This window comes from Cyanistes caeruleus, chromosome 3 (assembly GCF_971803275.1).
Source record: "Cyanistes caeruleus chromosome 3, bCyaCae1.hap1.1, whole genome shotgun sequence".
Lineage (NCBI taxonomy): Eukaryota > Metazoa > Chordata > Aves > Passeriformes > Paridae > Cyanistes > Cyanistes caeruleus.
In genome coordinates this window covers 3,266,547-3,287,834 of record NC_141703.1, presented here as the reverse complement: position 1 = coordinate 3,287,834, position 21,288 = coordinate 3,266,547, and the positions used below count along the sequence as shown (strand labels likewise).

The window sequence follows — 21,288 nt, the reverse complement described above, 5'->3', positions numbered from 1 at the left end:
GAAGGCAGGAAGGAAGGAAGGAAGGAAGGAAGGAAGGAAGGCAGGAAGGCAGGAAGGCAGGAAGGCAGGAAGGCAGGAAGGCAGGAAGGCAGGAAGGCAGGAAGGAAGGAAGGAAGGAAGGAAGGAAGGAAGGAAGGAAGGAAGGAAGGAAGGAAGGAAGGAAGGAAGGAAGGAAGGAAGGAAGGAAGGAAGGAAGGAAGGAAGGAAGGAAGGAAGGAAGGAAGGAAGGAAGGGGAAGACATTGTGGGTAGAATTGTGGTTGGGACAGTGTCTTTCTGGGCAGGGAGTGGAAAAACTGGAGGGGAAAAGTAGTTTTCTTATGTCACCAGGACCTGCCTGGCAGGGGAATCTAGAGAGGAGGTAGAGAACCTTCCATGGAGGGAGGGAACTGGCCAGGCAAGGCAGGACTGCAGGAGATGCCTGCAAACTCCCCACAGCTGAGCCCCCTGTGTGGTTCAGAACTCAGAACCCACTGGAATTATGACCAGAGTAATTCTGGATTTTTTTTGCCAGGTGGTAAAGCCTCTAACTAAGCAGCAGTGTCAATCTCAGCCTGGGCAGGACGACTGCAGGTCACAATGATTCATGTTCTGCTCAGAGATGAGCACCTGTAAAATTCACATTATTTTCTCTGAAACTGTGGAATAGTTCTCAAGAAATCAGGGATACAAGGTTATTCATTATGAAAATGCAGTACAAAAATCAGTTGCAAATCTCAGCAAAAGCAAAGGTTTTGAAGTGTAGGATTCTGGGAGCTGGCAGTACCAAACAGACTAAATAAATTAAATGCAATTTGGTTTTGTATTTTACATTACACTTTATTTCCATGCAATGCTGCTCTTCCCAGTGCTTGGAAATGGGCAGATACATCTGCCTTGCAGCCAGTCTGGGGCTGTTTCTTTGCTTTCTAACTGGTTTCATTTCCAAACATGGATTCTGAAATAAAGCACAAGTGGTGTTGAGAGTCAAGACATCTGCACCAATTTAGTTCCACCAGGTGGGCACTGCTACCTTCCTGAGATCCTGGAAGTTACATAACTCTCTGATTTTTGGCAGTAATTTTAGCTAATGTGTTAAAGTCAGCCGTGGAAAAGCACAGGAAACTGCCAAAGATTTCTAAGGGTAAACCAAACATTTGAATTTACCACATTTGCTTTATGAAGAAAGCTTTTATGGCTTAGGTTTTTCATTTTTTTTAATATGCTAAAGCACTGAAATAAAATAGATGTAACGAGTAAATGAAGGAAAGGGAAATGAAAATTTAGATCTGTAAATTTAAGGAGCTTGTCCCAAGAAGCAGAAAGGAATAAATCAACTAAAGCCTGTCTTCTTAAAAGGAAATACTGTTAGATGCTGGATTTGGGAGGGTTTATGCATAAAAGGAACTCCTGGGGACTTTTCCTGCGAGATCCTAGCACAGATTATTCATGATGTCAGTGTGTGCCATTCCTTGCTGTCCTGGGCTGAGGAAGGGGACTAAAGGGAGAACCCAGAACCTTTGGAAGTGATGAACTCTATCTGGTCTCTAAAGATTCTTTGCAGAACCGATTTCAGTGCAGCTGAGACCTCTGACAACCACAGGCACCTCTGCAGAGCACAACTGTTGTTTTTACTGTTGTTTTCAGAGACAATAAAGATGATAAAGGTTTTAGCAAAGAATTCCCTGCCTGTTTCAGTAATTTTCCAATTCCTGAGTCCCCTCAAACGTGTCCTTTTTGGACATACCCACTTTAGGCCTTATCTGCATGAATAAGTGTCTTTTTCCTTCACAGATTTGCCTTATGAGCAAGCCAGGAGATCAGCATGGACGAGTCACAGCCACCCCAGCCCTCAGTCAAAAGGTAAAAGCATCTGCACAGCTGGGGAATAAATGGATTAGATTCCAAATGGAATTACAGGAGCTCTGGAGGGGTTTTATCTGTGCATTTTTGGAAAGCCAATTGTATAGGCAATTCTGGGAGGTGTCACTGGGCAGCCACATCCTTCCTTAAACTTCACCATCACCACAGAGCCTTAAAAAGCTTTTTATGAGCTTTAAATCCTGTTTTGTCCATCCTGGAGCAGAGGGCAGCAGGAGATCCAGGCCTGGGGACCTCTCATAGGTTTGGTGAGCAACTTCCTAACTGGAAAAATAATGAAATGTTTTTTTTTTTATAATTTTCAGCTACTCAGCCATCATCCTCAACAGTTCCCAAAACAGAAGACCAGCGTCCTCAGTTAGGTGGGTGTCATTTGGTTTGAATTCCACCTGGGTTTGTTAAATATGATGAGAAACTAAAAAACTGCACAATCTGGTTCAGACCTCTCCAGCTGAAGACCACCAAAACCTCACGTGGGAATGGGATTTGCTCTGCAGCTGGATTTGGGATGGATATAATGTTTAAAGGCAGTGAAAAAAATGGTGGTTTAAAAAAAACCTGTCTCTACAGTTTGGGTACAAAGGTACAAAAGTGGAAAGTAGAGATGTCAAAAGACCCCAGCAGTTGAGATGGCAGCTGTTGGAAAAAGTGCATGAGCCAAAAAGAAAGAAAAGGGAATGGATTACAGGCTACAGAAATCCATTTGAATTCAGCTCCTGAAACACAACAGGAATATTAGAGGGATTCTCAGTCTGTTGGAAAACTGAGGGGAAAGCAGAACTTTATGGATTTGTAGAGTAGTGGTTTAGCAAAATGGGCATCTTTTGTGTTTTCAGAGCAGCAAATCCACGGGGTGGGACCTAATCCCTTGTTGCAAATTCAGCTGTATTTTGGACAGGTATCTGGAGAGCACTACAAAGGTCCTGAGTCAGTCGTGGCTTTTGTTAACAGCAAAAGGTTAGAAGGAGGAAATAAAAGAGATTTAGAGGATATTCTTAGCTCAGAAGACTCTGAGCCAGTTTTTATCACATGGATTTTAAATCATTATTCTGGGTTTTGTTACAGCTAAACAAGACTGTGCATGACCAGTTCTCATTAACTCGTGCACAGACTGCCTGGGAAGGATTACACTGATTTTTGCCCAAACAGTGTTTTATCTAATCTGGCCTTCCAACCACGAGAATCTTCCTAGAAATATACTGATGATTTATGTAAGTCCTGAGGACCTTTTAATGGCTGTGTGTGAGCTGCACAGATGATTTAAATGTGTAAGGAATGTAACCTGATTGTCTTCTTGGCTGTAAAAGCCACAGGGGCTTGCAGCCCATCACTTTGGCTTTGGGCTGCTGTCACAGCCCTCCCTTTTTCCCTGTTGGACTTCAGGCCAAAGTAAGTTTTCATTTCCAGAGGGAATTCCTAGAGGGAAATACTGAGATGCTACAGGCACTGTAAGGCTGACAAAGGCTCTTCTGAAAACCTCAGTTGCAGGGTGAATCCATGGGATCCCTCACTGGAGTCCAGTGACAAAAGAGAATCACAGAATCAGTGAGGTTGGACCTCCAAGGTCATTGAGTCCAACCTGTGACCCATCCCCACCTTGTCACCCAGCCCTGAGTGCCACATCCAGGCCTTCCCTGGACACTTCCAGGCATGGGGATTCCACCACCAGCATGTTTCATAACAAAATTTGCATTCTGAATATAAGTATCTGCACATTACTACAGTACAAAAAGCACACCAAGCTTGAAAGGAGAACATACAAATATTGCCATGCAGAGGGAGAAAAAGGCTTAGGTGTTGGATCTGCTGTCCCATCCCACAGTGCACACTGCCCCTCACAAGGTTCAGAAATAGTACCTACAACATTTGACATCGCTGTTGCTTGATTTTAAATCTTTCTTTCACCATTTTGTAGATCCATATCAGATTCTCGGACCGACCAGCAGCCGGCTTGCAAATCCAGGTGAGAAGGGATTTTGCTGATTTAGGAGGCTTTCCTCTCTTTCACTGCTGAGTGTCACCACTTCAGCTTTAAGACCAGACCTGGAAGGGGATGTCCCTGATTTGAGGATCCCCTCAGCATGGCTCAGGGGGAGCTGATGGTACCCAGTGTGTTGCAGAATTTCTGAATTACACAAGGGGTGGGACTGAGGAAGTTAGAATCATTAAGGTTGGAAAGGACCTCCAAGGACTCCAACCTTTGAAGCTGGAGTTCACTTCAGTTGTCTGAACATCAGGATTTGCTTATGGGGTGTAAGAGACCCCATCTGGTCTCCAGTTACCCTTCCAGGAGGGCACAAATCTTCTAACCACTCTTCATCAGCTGTGTCCCAGATTCTGTTCATCCACATCACAGCATCATGCTGGATATTCCTTGGGGAATACAAAATTTTGGGATGAATAACCCAGGAAAAATATATAGAAAAAAGAAAACAAAAAACCAGGAAAGTGTCATTTATTTGCAAATAATAACTGGGTTAAACACTTGAAAAACATTCTCCCCCCTCAATGGGGTGCATTGTGGATAGGGATGTGTAGCTTAGAAGACTGTCACACTCACAGAATCACTCAGGTGGGAAAACACCTCAAGGATCACCGAGTGCAACCTTGGAGCAGCATGTTTTTGCTAAGCACAAGGGATCACAAGGGATTTAGTAGCTCTGACTGGGAATTGTGCAGATCTCACTGCTCCAAGCCCACAGGACACGCTGTGGCTGTACAGCACCATGATCAACACCACAACCCACCAGGAGGGACTGACACTGTGTGTTCCACCTGTGTTCCTTACCTGGACAGTCCCAGGGCACAACATTCCCTGTTCCACACACATCTCCTCAGCCCCTCCAGCGACAATGGTTCCTTTTACAGCAATTTTACAGCTTTTCAAGGCCTGAAATCGCCAAAATGCTGATCAGTTTCATTTTGTTTTCTCCCAAGTGACATCAAGCACAGTTCTAGATCCACTGACTCTCCAAACAGTTTTGTGTGGCAGAGGAAAGTAATTAAGTGTTAAGAGTAGGATTTTCCAAATGGCCTGAGGCAGTGGGGGTTTCCAGGCAAGACTGGTCTTGACTGGGAGTGGGGGCCTGCATCCCTTTAATTTGGTCATAAATCATGGCTTGCCAAATTTTATCAAGTGTCCCTTTGGTTGACTTCATTACTGTGGGTGACACTTAACACAATCTGGACTGGGATGCTTTTTTAACATTTGGATATGGAATTCCTCCACACCATCATAACTGTGCTTTAACATGTTTTGTGTGTTTATAAATTGGTGGAATTACTCTCTCATTAAAAGGAAATTGACAGCAACCATTTATTTTCATAGGACTATATATTACATTTGGAAGGCAAGTGTTTATGTTAGAACATATGTTGGATTGCTTATTCAAAAAATTTGTGTTTTGTCCAGTGCTGAACTGTTTATTGATTTTCAAAGCCTAATCCTCTTGTTATGTTTCGTGTATTAAAACTTGCATGCCTTGCTCATACCACGGATTCTTTTGTTTGTTTGTTTATTTAATGCATGTTAATGGAACAGAAGAAATTCATTAAGGCCAGTTTGGATAAATACAATTTAAATGAATATGGGTTTCAGTTGCACTGAAGTATAAACTGCTAATGGGTTTCAGATGCTGCTCTTGCTCGATATTGTAATTGCTACTATAAGCTTTCTAAAGAAAAGCTTGTTTATTATACCCACATAGCTGGTTTGAATAAAAAAAAAAAAAAAAGAAAGAAAGAAACCCAACTGATTCCTGGTCAGAGATGTAGTTCAGAGTTAGCACATCCAGGCTGGTTGGCAAATTCTGCTGACACTGTGCTTGTGAAACAGATTGCATCGCCAGCTGCTCAGCTGCATTTTGCATCATTTCAGTGTTGCTTTGTTAAGAAATGCTAAGCTTCTAACATGACTTTCAGTGGCAAGGCCCTTTGAAATCTACTTTCACTTGTCTAAAATGGACAAATCTTGTTGCCCTACCTTACTTTTGTGAAGTTTACAGCAGACTAACTATTTTCTTTTTGCCATGGAATTGGCAGAGAGAGAAAAACACAACAGCAACATTTTGCGTCTTAATGTAAAATAATCATTTAAACTCATTTGAAGCAGAATGATGACAAGGATGTAGTTTATGGACCTTTTCACTGTTCTTGCAATTGTTTTGCCCTCTGGTTGTGTGCAGTGCAACAGCAAGCTAATAAGTTTCCGTTCTGCATTTCCCCAAATGCTGCAAAGGGATGATATGGTTTGGCACAGGCCCAGCTTGCTCTAAACTTCTCCATTTTTGTGTGGGCTCATTCCATAGCAGGGAACATTTAGTTGCAACATAATGCTGTGAGAACAAGCAGAGTGTTACGCAAGTGAAAGCTGTTTGCGCTGAACTTTAGAGATTAGTTTCCTAAATGAGCACTGTATTATTTCCCCATCAATTGTCTGCGCTGAATGACATTAGGTAACAATTAAATCTCCATGGAATGGCATTCTGCCATTCACATGAGGGAAAACACGGCACATTACAATTATCCCTGCTCTTCAGGGTTTCGTGAGACAGTCCTGGGAGAAGGGAGACTGGTTAATAGAATGAATTAGGAGCCAACATCACAACATTTCCTAATGGGGTCCTCGGGGAGAGCCCGCAGAGTTGATGCCTCGCCATTATTAATGCCAGCCCTGACATTCCCGCTTTGTTCCTCCCCACAGGGAGCGGGCAGATCCAGCTGTGGCAGTTCCTGCTGGAGCTGCTGTCGGACAGCTCCAACTCCAACTGCATCACCTGGGAGGGCACCAACGGCGAGTTCAAGATGACGGACCCCGACGAGGTGGCGCGGCGCTGGGGCGAGCGGAAGAGCAAGCCCAACATGAACTACGACAAGCTCAGCCGCGCCCTGCGCTACTACTACGACAAGAACATCATGACCAAGGTCCACGGCAAGCGCTACGCCTACAAATTCGACTTCCACGGCATCGCCCAGGCCCTGCAGCCTCACCCCCCGGAGTCGTCCATGTACAAATACCCGTCGGACCTGCCCTACATGAGCTCGTACCACGCGCACCCGCAGAAGATGAACTTTGTGGCTCCCCACCCCCCCGCCTTGCCCGTGACATCCTCCAGCTTTTTTGCTGCCCCCAATCCCTACTGGAATTCACCGACTGGAGGGATCTACCCCAACACCAGGCTGCCAGCTGCTCATATGCCTTCTCATCTTGGCACCTACTACTAAGTGGGGTGGGGAAAATAAACACCAGGCAAAGCAAAGACGCTTCCCAATGGGATTCGGTCCCTGAGGAGTCGCGATGAACTCTGTTGGAGTACTCGAATTAAAAGTGCCTAAAGAGACAAGTGAAGGTTTGGCTGGGGAGAAAATAACCCAAAACCACGTTAAATATAGATGTCAAAAAGACTTTTTGTAGTAGGGATTTAAAGGAAATAATCCAAGAAGTATTAAGATACTAAAATGTAATGTATATGGGCATCGACTCTGTGGACCAAACAACAATAGACTATTGTAGGTAGAAGCATGAAATGATAAGGAAAACCTACGGAAGCTGGTGGTCTTAAAAAGTTGATAAGCTTGTGTGTAAAGTTTGTTATCATGCTAGTGCAAAACTGGGACAATACTACAGCAATATAAGGATAAGTCTATAGTGACCTAACATACAGTATATGGATCATTACAAAAGAGAGGAAAAGGGAAAAAAAAAAAAAAAGGGAAAAAAAGCCTATCTGTATTTAAAAAACAGAAACATATCAGCAGAAGAGACTGGTTAGTGTGGAAGCTGATTTGGAACAGAACATCAGTGTTGTAATTAAAACCAAATGAGATCCATTCATCAGAGCGAATCAGCTACTCAAACTGTGAAGACAAACCAAACTTTCAGATTCCTTGACAGTTTTACAGGAACCCTGAGCCAAACGTGGGAAATGAGAATGTGCTGGAGGGCAAGTGTATGATTGTAGATCAGAGGCCTGCACCTGACAGAGGAGGCAGGAAGGAGAAGGAGGAGGATGAAGGTGGTGAGAAGGGGAGGAAAGAAACTTCTTGACCAGTAGAGACTGAAAAGACTGAAAACTTTGTAGTGTTGGGACTATGAAGAAACACTTGTTTGGACTTGTGGAACATATTGCTCAGTATTATACCATTCCCAGTATTTCAGGAGGAACAGACTTGGTTCAGTAGTAATAAAAAGTGGGAAAAGGGAAAAGCAGAAGAAGTGAGAAATCAGAATATGCATCTCTTTTTTTTTTTTTTTTAGGGGCAAAAAAAGCAAAACTGGAATTGTGTTTGATATTTAAAAGTTACCAGTTAGAACCTCATCATTACTAAGGGAGTTTGTTTCCTATTGGTTAGAGCAAGAGACAACCCCTGACTGCCAGAATCAGAAATCACCAGAATATTTTTGTTAGGCGGGCGCCAGTTTTTCTTACCGAGTCGCGAACGCTGTGCGTTTGTCAGAATGAAGTATACAAGTTCAATGTTATTTTTTTTTTTTTTCCTTTTTATATAATTATTATATAACTTATGCATTTATACACTACGAGTTGATCTCGGCCAACCAAAGACACACACACACAAAAAAACAAAACAAAACAAAAAAAAAAGGGACAATCCAAAAAAAAAAACCTATTGTGGCCTTGAATTTTAACTCTGTATGCTTAATGTTTACATTATGAACATATTAGTCCTTAGATTGCAGAATGTATGTAATAAAATAAGCTTGGCCTAGCATGGCAATTTCAGATTGACAATGTGGTTTGCATTTGTGTTTGCATTTTTTTTTGTGTGTGACACCCATGCCAGATCTGCTACTCATCAGGTTAAAATAGACCAGGCTTTTTAGGATGTGAAAATGTAGGAGCAAACAGTCTGAGTTTAAAATGTACAGGTGCTGGGTATGTTCTTTTCCAGACAGTTCTGCTGAAACACTTCCAGCCCTTCTTTAACAGTGCCTTGCCATCCCTGTGCTGAGCTTCTCTGGCCCAGAGATTGCAACCATCCCCAATTAATTCATCGACAGCTCCACGCCCAAGACTGGAAATGAAGCCTAAGGGAGGCCTCTAAGGAAGAGTATTCATATTCAGAAATTATCTTTTGTTGCCATGAAGTTGTGCTGCAAAATCTCAGCCTGGGATGTATTTTCCTCCTGAATCGTGTGTTGAATTGCTTTGCTCCCTTGCCCTTAATACATTCTGTATCATTATTAGTGAATAAAGTGAATAATGAACAATTTCCATTATTCCCCACGTTAGAACGGAGTGTGTGGCAGCTTTGTTCATTTGTCACTGCAGCCCATCCTGGCTGTTTACGAAGGGCAGGGTTTTTATTTTTATCTTCTAGCTTTAGAGGCTTCCCACTCTGCACCCTGGGCCCCAAAACTGCATCTGGTGCCTACTGGCATAAATCCATTCTTTCCCAACACCATCTGAAGAACTGGTCTGGAAAATCAGCCCTGACATTTATGAGTGGCTCTCCACAGTGTTTGCTGCAGGAATCCCAGACAGCTCAGCCCTCTGCATCCCTCCTTTTTGCTGTTCTTTTGTGTCTTTTTTTCCCAGACAAAATGGGTGTGGTTTCAGGTTTTATAGGAAATGTTCTGCATATGCAATGGGACCCAATTCACCAGGCTTTGTGTTAGGAGTGTCTTGGTGGCAGTTTATAAGCACAGGATTGTGTTACCAATGTGTGACACCTGAGCAGGGAAATAAGCACGGCAAGACTGTATTTCCATAAAAAAAGAAGAAAATAATGAACTCTTAGAAAAGGTCAATCACTACTTTAGAAAGTTTAAGGAGTTATGGCAGGCACACCTGGATAATAATTTGCCTTTCAGTGGAAATAAGTCTACAGATCCTCACTGTCTACTTGATGTGTACTTCCAACCCCAGATGGTGAGTATATTTTTGAACCAGCTTTTAATTAAATACTAAAAATCCAGATTTAATTAAGGTCTTTTTTTGGATGGGCAAGGAGGTGCCTGGCAGCATCCAAAGCATCCCCAGTGCTCATGGGGCTGCCTGCAGGATTTCCAGGTTGTGTTCCATGTGCAATGGGAACAACATCCCAGCATTGGGCTCCAGATCCCAGGACAGGGATGGAGCCAGAGCAGATGGCCAGGTGGAGTCCCCTCGTGTGAAGATTAAAATCCTCCAGCTGGCCATGGGAAGCTCACTGGTGGACCGTGGTCACCCTTTGCAGAGCTTCAGGACCTGCTCCCTCCCTTCCAGGAGCCTTGGAAAAACATGGATTTTGCAAGAGGGGAGTGAAGGATGGAGAGATCCTTCTAGTGGTGCACTGGGATTATTTGTAGGGTCTCCCATGACCGTGACAAGGGATGAGCCCATCAGGCAGAGCTGAGGAACTGCGTGTCCATACCATGAGAGACGTTCAGTGAAGCTCACACTGACCCCAAACTTTGGCTGGATCTTCTCTTTGCCATTTAGCACCTGGAAAACACGGCCCTGATGGGCCCACATTTGCAGAAATTGGTAACATTAATAATTTTAGCCCTTTATTTAAATTAGAGTTTCTTTTAAAGGCAACTGTCAGCCAAGCTGGAAACCTTATCCAGATTCCAAAGAGCCCACAAGCCTCTTAAACTGCCCACAGAAACACAGGGATCATCAGGTGTTTAGACTTTTCTTCTGCAAATTTTTCAATTTCAGACTATTTCTTGCCCCAGCTAAAATATAATTTTAAAATAAATTTCTCATTACATGTGCATTAAAGGTAAAATAAACCATTTTACCTGTATCATATGATTAGTCATCCCATGAGCTTTTCCTGAGCCACCTTCTCAAATTTTGGTCACATTAGGAAAACACCCAAGGTTCTTAGGCCAGGAATTTCCCTGAGATGTCCTTTTAAATCACTGGGTTGAAGACTTCTCAAATCCAAGCTCAGAAAATTTTGGGGTTCCATGCCAGAATATTGGTCCATATAAATTTTATGAAAACCTAAGGGGCAGGATAATTTTCTGTGCCCAATCCTAGAAGCAGTGAGGAATTCTGCTTGGGAAGCCCTGTCCATCCCTCTCATTATAACAAAACTCTTTTCTACTGTGCATTTACTGATGTTTCCTTAACCTTCTTTGGAGAGGTCTCAATTCCAGGGAATTTCCACCCATTCCCGTTACACAGAGCCCAACACATCTCATTGTCAAAGAGGGGTGGGGTTTTTTTTTTCCTGTTTTCCTGCCATTTCTGTATTTTGCAATTCCTGGTGATTGCACTCCCCATACATCACCCTCTGGAGTTCTTCGCCTGCCTCAGTGTTTACAACTTTCCAAATATTTGTGGTTTGTTATCACGCTCCCTTTGACTGGGTGTTTGCCAAGCTTAGACATATTCCACTTCACAAACCCATCCCTCTTCTTCTCTGGCAATTGTTAATGTGCCCTTCTTCTTTTCCTTTGTTTTTTCTTTCCCCACTCCACCCCTCACCTACACATTGCCAAGCCTGCTGTCTCCTCCTGTCTAAACCATTCCCATCTAGAACTTTTTTGACTGCACCTCCATCCCACTGGAGTCTGTTCTTCCCAGTCAAGCAGGTGATGCCCTTTTAGTCCCACCTGGAGGAAAAGCGAGCAGCGTGAGCAGCAAAAAGATGGATTTACATGTTCTTTCTTTGGAAATCTTTTTTTTTTTTTTGTGACCTGAAAAGCCTCCTTTCCTCAGGTGTCTCCATCAGCAGACCACTGGGAAGGTTTTTCCAGACTCCTGGAGTGAAATTGCTGCACTGCTTCCACCAGCTCATCCTGCCCCAAGAAACTGCCAATTCATTTCCAATTTTCTTCGTGCTGAAGGTGCCATTTTTCTCCACACAAAACAAAAAGTCTGCTCTGCAGAGAATCAAAGGATTGCAGAATCATCAAGGTTGGATGAAACCTTCAAGCTGATCCAGTGACTCCCCAGCACCACCAGCATCACCCCAAAACCACGTCCCCAAATTCCATATCCAGATGCCAAATTGGATACAGGCTTCTAAAACAGGCACAGGGACTTGGACTAAATGATTGTCATGATACTTCTAGGCTTCCACGCAGTTCCAAGAGGATGTGAAAGGCAAGTTTTAAGTTTTAGGCACATCTTTCACTCAATTCTTTCACATATTTTTGCAAAATTCCCAGTCTGTGTCACAAAACAGAATCTGTGTAGATTCCTTGGCCACCTGACACATGGGCACAGGACTGCCAGGGATGAGAGAGGGCTTCAAACACCACTTTTCTTCATCCTCATGGAGAAGAGCTGGAGGACTTGTGAAGTTCCCCAGTATTGCTGCAACCACACTGACCACTGGGATGGTCAAGATTAGAAATAATATTCCTTTTCTCCTGTAGGCTGGGGAGGGGTATGTTCACCTACATTAGCGTACTCCAAATACAAGGGGAAAGGGAAGAAAGGGGGAAAATGAAAATATTCATTTGTTCCATGGTTGAAAATTGCCCTCAATGCCGTCTAGTTCCCAGAAATTGGTCTGGTACATCCTCACATTTCAGTTTTCTGGGATGGGAATGAATTCAGATGACCCAGCCATGAGTCTCCCATTGTGCTGGAGAGGGTAAATACAGATCATGACTAACAGATGTTCCTTTGAAGTGCTCCTATCTTTAAATGCACAAGGCTAATAAATGCTGGAAAATTCTGTATTTTCTACCAAGACTAGGCTGAACATTTTCCACTCTTTCTTCAAAAGCGGGGGGGTAGGATTTTTATTTTTATTTTTTTTAATTTATTCCAGCATATGCTGAGGATAAATCCAGGAAACATGTGGAAGGTCCTTGGACATTGTGGTGGGCTCATATCCTGGCACAGAGACACAGCTCACAGCCTGGCTCCCCAAGGGACTGCAGTGTCTGAATGGCTGCTGGTTAAAAATACGGAAAAATTCCAAGTGCTCCTGCATGGCTGCAAGCAAGCTGTAAACCTCCCACCACAGGTTTCCAAGGAAAAGACAGAAAATTCGGACTACAGCAAGTGGCACACAGCCTTTGGAAGAGGGTTTGAGTCTCAAAACAGGTGTGAAAATTACCTTGGCTGTTCCAGGAGGTGACAGAGGAGGGGACAAACAGCCAAGGATGCAGAGAAATAAAAAAACTTTTAGCAGCAGGGCTTGGGAAGAGGAAAGAAAAATAGGAGAAAGAGGCAAAAAAGAGATGTAAAGAAGAAGAAGAGTCCTGAAGTGCTGTCAGAGGAGTAGCAAAATGCCATGACACTGCCAGCCTTATTAAGAATTTATGGAAGAGGAGGGAAGTGGAGTTCAAGACATCCTTGCAGGGGTTACTTGGTGCTGTTGGACCTGATTTGATGATGGTGACATGAGCTCTGAGCTGTCAGCAGACAGGGAGACAGCCAGAGCATCCCAGCCTGGGCTGAGAAGGTGAGGGCAGCAGCCAAGGAGGATGACTTAGCTCAACCTCCCTCGCCCTTTAAAAACGGGGAATTCCACGGGACAGGGGATGCCAGGGAGGCTCCAGTGGCCAGGGAAACCCAAACAGCTCATTTTCCTGTCCAACCATGGAAAGTGAGATGGATCTGAGGGATGTGGGGAGGGAAACAGCAACTGGATGTCAAAAGGTTTGCAGAAAGAGAGATGAAAGCGGAAGAAAAGATGACTCTGAGCCCGAGGGAATTTAGAGGTTCAGGAGAAGAAAAAGGAGGCTTAAAAAGAAAATAAGGTCAGGTTTAGCTCCAAAAGTGAGCCCAAAGGATGGGCTGGAGAGCAGCTGTGATGTGCAATTCGGCAGGAGGAGGCAGATCAGCACATCTGGGCTGAAGCAGCAGCCTGAGCCAAGGAGACGCTGGAGCGGGTAGATGTTGTACTTCATTTCTCTTTCTACACTTACCACTTTAATATATTTTCAGCTAACATTTCATTACAATTTCCACAAACATTTCATGTCACGACTTCATTACAATGCAGGCTGCAGATGGAACAGCTGTAAAATAGCCCTGCCAATGCTGGTAATTTGCACTGGGAATGCAATATCCAGCTCCAGTCGCTGACGAGTGCTGTGCAAAATGAGCTAACTGGCATTTTTCATTTCTTTAACCACTTACCTCAACAATTAAATGTATTGCAATGCTAAATGGGTAGTATGTAATCACTCACTGCAGACTGTATAAAAGCATCAGACCATACATCTCTGTTGTTTTGTCATGAGCTGTACAGAGTGCTGCCTTAGCACTCTGCAAACGGCTTTGTTCCCTCTTGTTACTTTAACTGTACACCAAAAAACAGGAAAGTTTCATTCATACTCTGTGTGTGAGTCTCCTGCTCTGTGCCAAATCCAATATTCTCTCCTTTTCCTACTCAGTGCAGATCACAGAGGAAGGTTTTAGCAGAGCAGGCTTTGAGGTGGGAAAGCAGTCACTGCTTTTATGTTTTTGATGTTCCACTGCCACTACTGGAACAGCTCTTGAGCTGAGGCATGATTGGTGCTCCCAGTTACTGCTGGATTTCTCTTTCTCTACTTTGGACAAAAGCTGAGGTGTTTGGTTTGTGACTCAGTCATCAATTTCTCAAAAATGTCAGGTGGGCTTTACTCAGAATAGAATCATGGAATGATTTGGGTTGGGAGGGTACCTTAAATCCCATCTCATCCCATCCCCTGCCATGGCAAGGACACCTGCCACTGTCCCAGGAGCTCCCAATGTCCAGCCTGGCCTTGGGCACTGCCAGGGATCCAGGGGCAGCCCCAGCTGCTCTGGCAATTCCATCCCAGCCCCTGCCCACCCTGCCAGGGAACAATTCCTGCCCCAGATGCCAAGATCCAGCCCTGCCCTCTGCCACTGGCAGCCATTCCCTGGCTCCTGGCCCTGCAGCCCTTGGCAATTGTCTCTCTGCAGCTTTCCTGGGGCTCCTTCAGGCCCTGCAAGGCCACCCTGAGCTCAGCCCAAAGCTTCTCCTGGCCAGGCTGAACAATGGCAGCTGGGCCAGCCTTTGCTGCCAGCAGAGCTGCTCCATCCCTCTGCTCATCCTGGAGCCTCCTCTGGGCTCTCTCCAGCAGCTCCAGCTGCTCCCTGGGCTGGGATCCAGGGCTGGGGATGGTCTCTCTGCAGGTGGGGTCTCACCTGAGCAGGACACAGGGGGAGAACCATGCTACAGAGTCATTGATTGTGCCATTTCCCCCCCTATTTTGGCACAATGTTAAAGGAGAGACATTGGAAGAAGTGAAGCAGCTGTATTTAGTCAGAATACCTGGCAAAATGTAGTGAGGTGAATGTGAGCTGACTGATGATTAAGTTTCTGTAAGACCAAAAGCAACTTAGGCTCTCAAATCTGATGGACTGATGGGATTTATATTCCTGAGACATTCCAGAAATCCCTCCCTGGTGCTTTGTCATTTAAGAAAGTCACACTTAAGAAAGTGGAGTGCACTGCCCTGGGGTGACCCTCACTCCAGTAAAGGCAACCATGGAGGTGGGTGCAAAATGCCACCATAAAATGTCATAGAACTGGGTGAGTTGGAAGGGACCCGCCAGGATTATCCAGTCCAAGTCCTGGCCCTGCACAGGACACCCCAGGAATCCCACCATGTGCCTGAGAGTATTTTCCAAACACTTCTTGAACTCAGACAGGCTCCTAATGTCCAACTTCAAGTTGTCCTGTTGATGGGATCAGCCCGCTCCAGACTGGTCAGTTCTTATTACTGAGCTCTGGCTGTGCAGGGCACCAGGAGATTTTCTCTTCAGCAAGTACAGCAAACCAAGTCTGCTTTAAAAAGCAGAGGGGTGGTATTGTAAAGGTGGGCTGACAGCTGTCTGGAGGGGAGCCAGCGTGTGCCTGGGTGGCCAAGGGGGCCAGGGGCATCCAGGAATTGTGTGGCCAGCAGGAGAGGGCAGGGATTGTCCCTCTGTGCCACACCACCACTTCCCCTGTCCAGTTTTGGAGTCCGCACTTCCAAAAGGAGAGGTTTGAGGGGTTGGAGCATGTCCAGAGAAGGGAATGGAGCTGGGGAAGGGTCTGGAAAACACGTCACACTCGTGTGGAGTTTCCATGCCCCCAGTGCTCCCCATCATCTCCTCATTCCCACACCAGCACTGTGCAGGGTTTTACCAAGTGGTTTTTAAGAGGTGTTTTGGGGGCTGTTTTGCAGCACAGGCCTTATTCAGATTTTATTCAGACTCACCACTTTCCTCCTACAGAGTTACAGCTGCTGAGGGCTGGACAGCCTGTGCAGGACACTTTAGGATGCTCCATGCAGGACACTTTAGGATGCTCCATGCAGGACACTTTAGGATGCTCCATGCAGTTTCTGTTTGAAGGGCTGGGCTGTGCCCTTTTCCCAGCCTGGAGCAGGCTGTGGTGCTGGTCCCAGGGCAGCTGAAGGAGAGGCAGAGGTGCCTGAGATTGGGACACAAAGGCAGCAAGGACTGGAAATGTCACAGTCAGTGCCCTGGGCTGGCTGCTGTAGTCACTGCAGGTACAACTTCGGTTCCTTCTGAGGATCCTGCCCTTTCCCCGTCCCCTCAGCAGGTCCCTGTGGGGAGGGTGGCAGTGTCCTCACCCCAGGGACTCCCCAGAGCCAGAGCTCCTCTCCTCGGGTGTGTCAGGTCCCATTTGCTGGCCAAGGCATTTTCCCATTTCTCCCAAAAGATGGCACTAGGATTCACCGAAACGGAACTGCTCGGCACCCTGGATGTTCTCACACCTGTGAGAAATCCCACCAGGAGCCTCCAGGCAGGGTCCACCCCTCACTGCCATGACCCTCTGGAGCATCCTTCCCTGGGCAGACCCTAACTGGACTCGGGGTTATGGGCAACAACAGCAGAGGGAAAATCGAGTTGTCACCTGCTCAGAGTGAGCAGCAGGAGGGGATGTCTTCTCCTGGTAGACAACTCAAATTGGCAAATCTAAACCACTACAGATGCAAATATTCCTCCCCCTGCTCCCTCCCTTTACAGCCTGTGTTTTGTTTCCGAGGTGATGAGACAAACAAATACACAATATTGGAATTAATCTTCTTGCAGGTTGACATTATCTGCCGTAGCAAAATTGACAACATTAAGGTTTTTACTCAGAAGTTAATTATTTTTTTATTTGAATGACATAGCCCATAAGCTTATGAATAGAGAATCTGCCTGGTAATTTAGACCATATTTTAAGGGTTTTTTTTAATGTGAATGTTTCTATGTAAAGATAATTACTGAAATACTTCTGTGATTAAAAGGATACAACTAATGAAAGTAACTTTTGGTGAGATTATTTCTCCTTGCAATTTCTATAACACATTGAAGAGTTATTTCTTTTCTGTCAGTGAAGCAATTATTTCTTTTCCTGAAAAACAATGCCCATTCCAAGATAATGGACTTTTTGCACTCATTAACATCATCATCTGAAGAGGTGGAAGTTTTCATTAAAGAAAGTGATAGCATCACAGCTCTATAAATGAAAGGAATTTAAAGTGTGCAGATGAAGGATTTCCAAAGACAGCAGAATTCCATGGCTGGAAGTGCTGTCTCAGTGCATTTAATAATGAAGGGAGCACCTTGTCCAAGAAATTCACCTGCCTGGGCAGCTCAGCAGCATCCAAGGACCACTGAACCTTACAAAGGCCCCAAAATCGTGCTCATCAGCAACAGCAACTTCAGCAGTGACACTTTTTGCTCTTTTGCTCTGCAAATGTTGGTGTCTCCTGAAAGGTGCCTGATTCCCACGTGATTCCAATGTTTTGTGGGGCCAGAGTTTATCAAGCAGACAGAATGGTTTTGTTTCCCTCTGTGAGCTACCAGAGCTAAAGAGTGATTGAAAACATGAGTGTGAGAGGCAGCTGAAGACTCTGCTGAGCCCTGATGTGAAAAGCCTTCGTGGGGTGATGGGGAAGGTGATGTTCTTGCAGTGCAGGGGCTCTTCCAAGCACCTGAGCTTTGAGGTGTCCAGCACTTTACTGTCCCTGTCCATTTTCCTGTTTTAACAGGATCTGCACATCCCACTGATGCATTTTCTGTGCTTTGCAGTCCATTTCTGCTGTGTCTTTGGGGCTGTTCAGTGATTTACAAATTGCCACTCACCGTTGCAGCACAACTGCTAATTAAGCTTTAATTAGTAGTACAGTGGTAGCATACATTTGGAGGAGAGGACTGCTCCAGGATGGATTCACTCCTAGTCCTTCCAGGACACCCTGGAGGGATTTACCCATGGATATTCTGATGGGCTGGATTCACCCAGGATTTTTTGGAGGTTTGGGTTCATCCATGGACATTTTGGAGGGCTGGATTCACCCATAGCCTTTTTGGAGGACTGGATTCACCCATGGATATTCTGGAATCACCCATAGCCATTCTTAAGAGATGAATTCAGCCAGGACATTCTGGAAGGATGGATTTATCCATGAATATTCTGGAGGGCAAGATTCACCCATGGACATTCTGGAGAACTGGATTTATCCATGGACATTCTGGAGGGCAGGATTCACCCATGGCCCTTCCAGAGGACAGGATTCATCCAAATCCCTCCAGGAGGGTATGATTCACCCACAGCCCTTCCTTAGGGCAGCAGTTTGCTGCCTTTTATAAACTCAGGAGGCCCCTGACAAAACAAAACCAATCCCAAAAAACCTCAAGCAAGCAGCAACAACAAAATGCTTTTTCCAAAGCGGCCTCTAAGGGTGGAAGGAGCCTGTGTTGGGGATGTTTTGGAGCTGAAGGCATGGGGTGCTGTAAGAGGAGCTGGCACTAGATGGAGCGATGGGTTAGCGCGATCCCTCTTCGCCGGAGATCCTGCTGGAAGCACATTCCAGGCCCGTCCTGGGGCTTGGCAGGATGGAGCATGTTTGTCAGCCTCCTCTCCAGAGGCACGAGGCTCTGAAGGAGCCGTGTGGTCTCGGGTCAGGGCTCAGAGAGGTGCTCAGCTGCCTTTTCCAGCCAGGTCCCACCCCAGTTCCACTCCTCCACTTCCATTAGCACCGTCACTGCCCAGGAACTGCAGAAAAAGCCGCGCTAATTACCAAAATTAATCATCCCCAGAGCACGGGAGCCAACGTCCAGTGCCAGAACAGGCCCTGGGCTGAGTCTGGCTCCAAGCTTCCAAGTCCAGCTGGTACCACCAGCAGCCAGAGGAGCAGAATTCCACATCTGTTGCCATTCCTGGGCGCCGGAGCTCCATCTGGCAACGGGGAGCTGTGGGCGCCTGCCACGCTCGCTGATGTCAACAGCAGCAAATGGAACCAGGTGCTCCAAGGGTGCCTTGGCACCTCGCTGCCAGGAGCCTTTCATGTGGTTTCTTGGGTGTAACTGAAAGCAGCTTTTGGCCCAGGGGGATGGATGTTTTTTTTTTCTCTGTGTTTTGTCGCCGCGGTGTGAAGCGCGTTCGTCTGGAGAGCGGCGATTAACAGGGGATCTGTTTTAGCTTCAGAAATTTGAGGGAGGTTTTTAGGATCTATTTTTGCTGCTTCTTTGGAAATCTGTGTCGAAAATAGTGTGGCCAGCAGGAGCAGGGAAGTGATTGTTCCACCTCGAGGGCTGGGGGATTTCAATTCAAGACATTGAGGTGCTGGGGTAGGTCCAGAGAAGGACAATGGAGCTGGGGAAGGGTCTAGAGAGTAAACCATGTAGGGAGTGGCTGGGGGAGCTTGGAAAGGGGCTCATCCTGGAGAAAAGGAGGCTCAGGAAAGATCTTTTTGCTCTCTACAACTCTCTGGCAGAAGAGTACAGCCAGGTGGGGGTCAGGCTCTGCTACCAAGGAATCAGGGACAGGACAAGGAGCGCCATGGGAGATTCAGGTTGTACATCAGGAAGAATTTCTTCACTCAGGTGAGCTCAGGCCTTGGCAGGGGCTGCCCAGGGAGCTTTGCAGTGCCCATCCCTGGAGGTGTCACCTGGAGGTGGCACTCAGGGCTCTGGGCTGGGGACAAGGTGGGCATCGGGCACAGCTGGGACTCCATGGGCTGGGAGGGCTTTTCCAGCCTCAGTCCTGGGATTCTGTGATAAACCATTAAATGTGGCTGTTCAAAGCATGATTTTTTCCCTCTTCTGAAGAGATGATTTTCTTTTCATCTCGTGCCAGCAGCAGGCTGGGGGGGCAGAACAACAACTCCTGGGAGGATTTCCTTCGTGCCACCACAGATCAGGCCCATGAAACCCTACCAGCCTGTACCACTCCTGACTCCAGTTTTTGGGCCACTTCAGCAGTTTTGGCCACTCTCCCACAAGCCCAAGAAATATTCTGAGTGCAACTTAAACCAGTCCTGGTGTTTGATATTTATCTGCTTAGATCCTCTTCAATTGTATACATTAGTGGCCAAAACTGGGGCACCCCAGGAGACCCAAATGTGCCTCCAGTCGAGGCATTGCTTTATAACTCACAAAGAACTGAAAAGAAAGAAAGAAAAAGTGATGTTTCATAGGAACTGAATACATCATAATTGCTGTTTATTAAGTGTCTCCTTCTGTGGTACCCACAATGTAAACCTGAACTTGATTTCCCAGAAGAACAAAGTTGCTTTTAGCACATGAAGGAGCTTTCAAAACCTTGAGCTTTTAAAGCCTATGGAAAAATAAGCATTGAAAAAATACAGGAAAATAATAACCTTGGGGAGGGAAAGAGGGATAAGATAATGATCACAATAAGATGGTTGTGAGTGTGATTTCACCGTCAGGAACGCTGCAGTAGGAATTGGAGAATATTTTTTATCATTCATCAAGAGGGACAAAGCCTAAACAATTGGGTCAGGAATATTTTTTAGGAACAAACAAGGCGAGCTGAGGTTGCTGTAACTCCTGGATTCAGCTTTGAGGTCAGCAGGGCCCAGTTGCTTACCTTGCCTTCAGCCACACAAACCTCACCATTTCATCCAGGTATTCCTGCAATGAGCTAAGGGAACAGGTTCATACTCCTTCATTAATATCCTGAAAAAAACTACAGGAATTCTGCCACTTTCATCAGTTTTAGCCCAAACATGTGTTCCTGCCAAAGTTCAACCACTACTGCGTTTGTTGCTGTTTCGTTCACTTATTTGTTTTCTGTCTATCGCAAACGATGTGTTCTGCCCCGTAAAAGTGCCCACACGTCAGTCAGGGAATAAGAAACAATCCCACATCCCTGAGGTGACTCACACACCTCGTGGATACTGAATCACCATTGGGATGAGGTGAACATGTGGTGTGCAAAGCAGAGGCTGGAACGCTTTCAGACAAAACATTCAGAAAACACTGCTACAAATTAGGGAATTCACGAAGGGCAGCAGCTCGTGAGTGATTATTTGTAACCCAAAGGGCTAAGCTAACAATTCCCAAATGCTTCTGGCTGTCACCCCTATAAGAGACTGTTCATTTTGTGTGCCCCCAAACCCAGAGAAATACAGAAAAGTCAGCTTGGCTTTGTCTAGCTCTAGTCCAGAGACCCTTCTGAGCAGTCCACACTCCAAATCTGGGCATTATTGGGCTAAAATATTGCTTGTTTAGTCCTATGAGTACAAACCATAAAATATTCT

The 21,288-nt window shown here is 45.6% G+C and overlaps 1 protein-coding gene across 8 annotated transcripts in view; it reads left to right on the top strand.

Moving 5' to 3' along the window:
• The window catches only part of ERG (ETS transcription factor ERG), a 137,846-nt gene extending 128,738 nt beyond the window's left edge, over positions 1–9,108 (top strand). For 4 of the 8 annotated variants that reach the window (XM_086883966.1, XM_086883965.1, XM_023926515.2 and 1 more), the window contains 4 exons: positions 1,773–1,841; positions 2,165–2,221; positions 3,775–3,822; positions 6,562–8,608. In XM_086883966.1, the coding sequence (XP_086740092.1) occupies positions 1,773–1,841; positions 2,165–2,221; positions 3,775–3,822; positions 6,562–7,082 (695 nt within the window). In that variant the 3' untranslated portion in view covers positions 7,083–8,608. Of the gene's footprint in view, positions 1–1,772; positions 1,842–2,164; positions 2,222–3,774; positions 3,823–6,561 lie in introns of all 8 variants that reach the window. The other 4 variants (XM_086883969.1, XM_086883967.1, XM_023926526.2 and 1 more) reach the window with 2 other exon arrangements.
• The last annotated feature ends 12,180 nt before the right edge of the window (positions 9,109–21,288 follow it).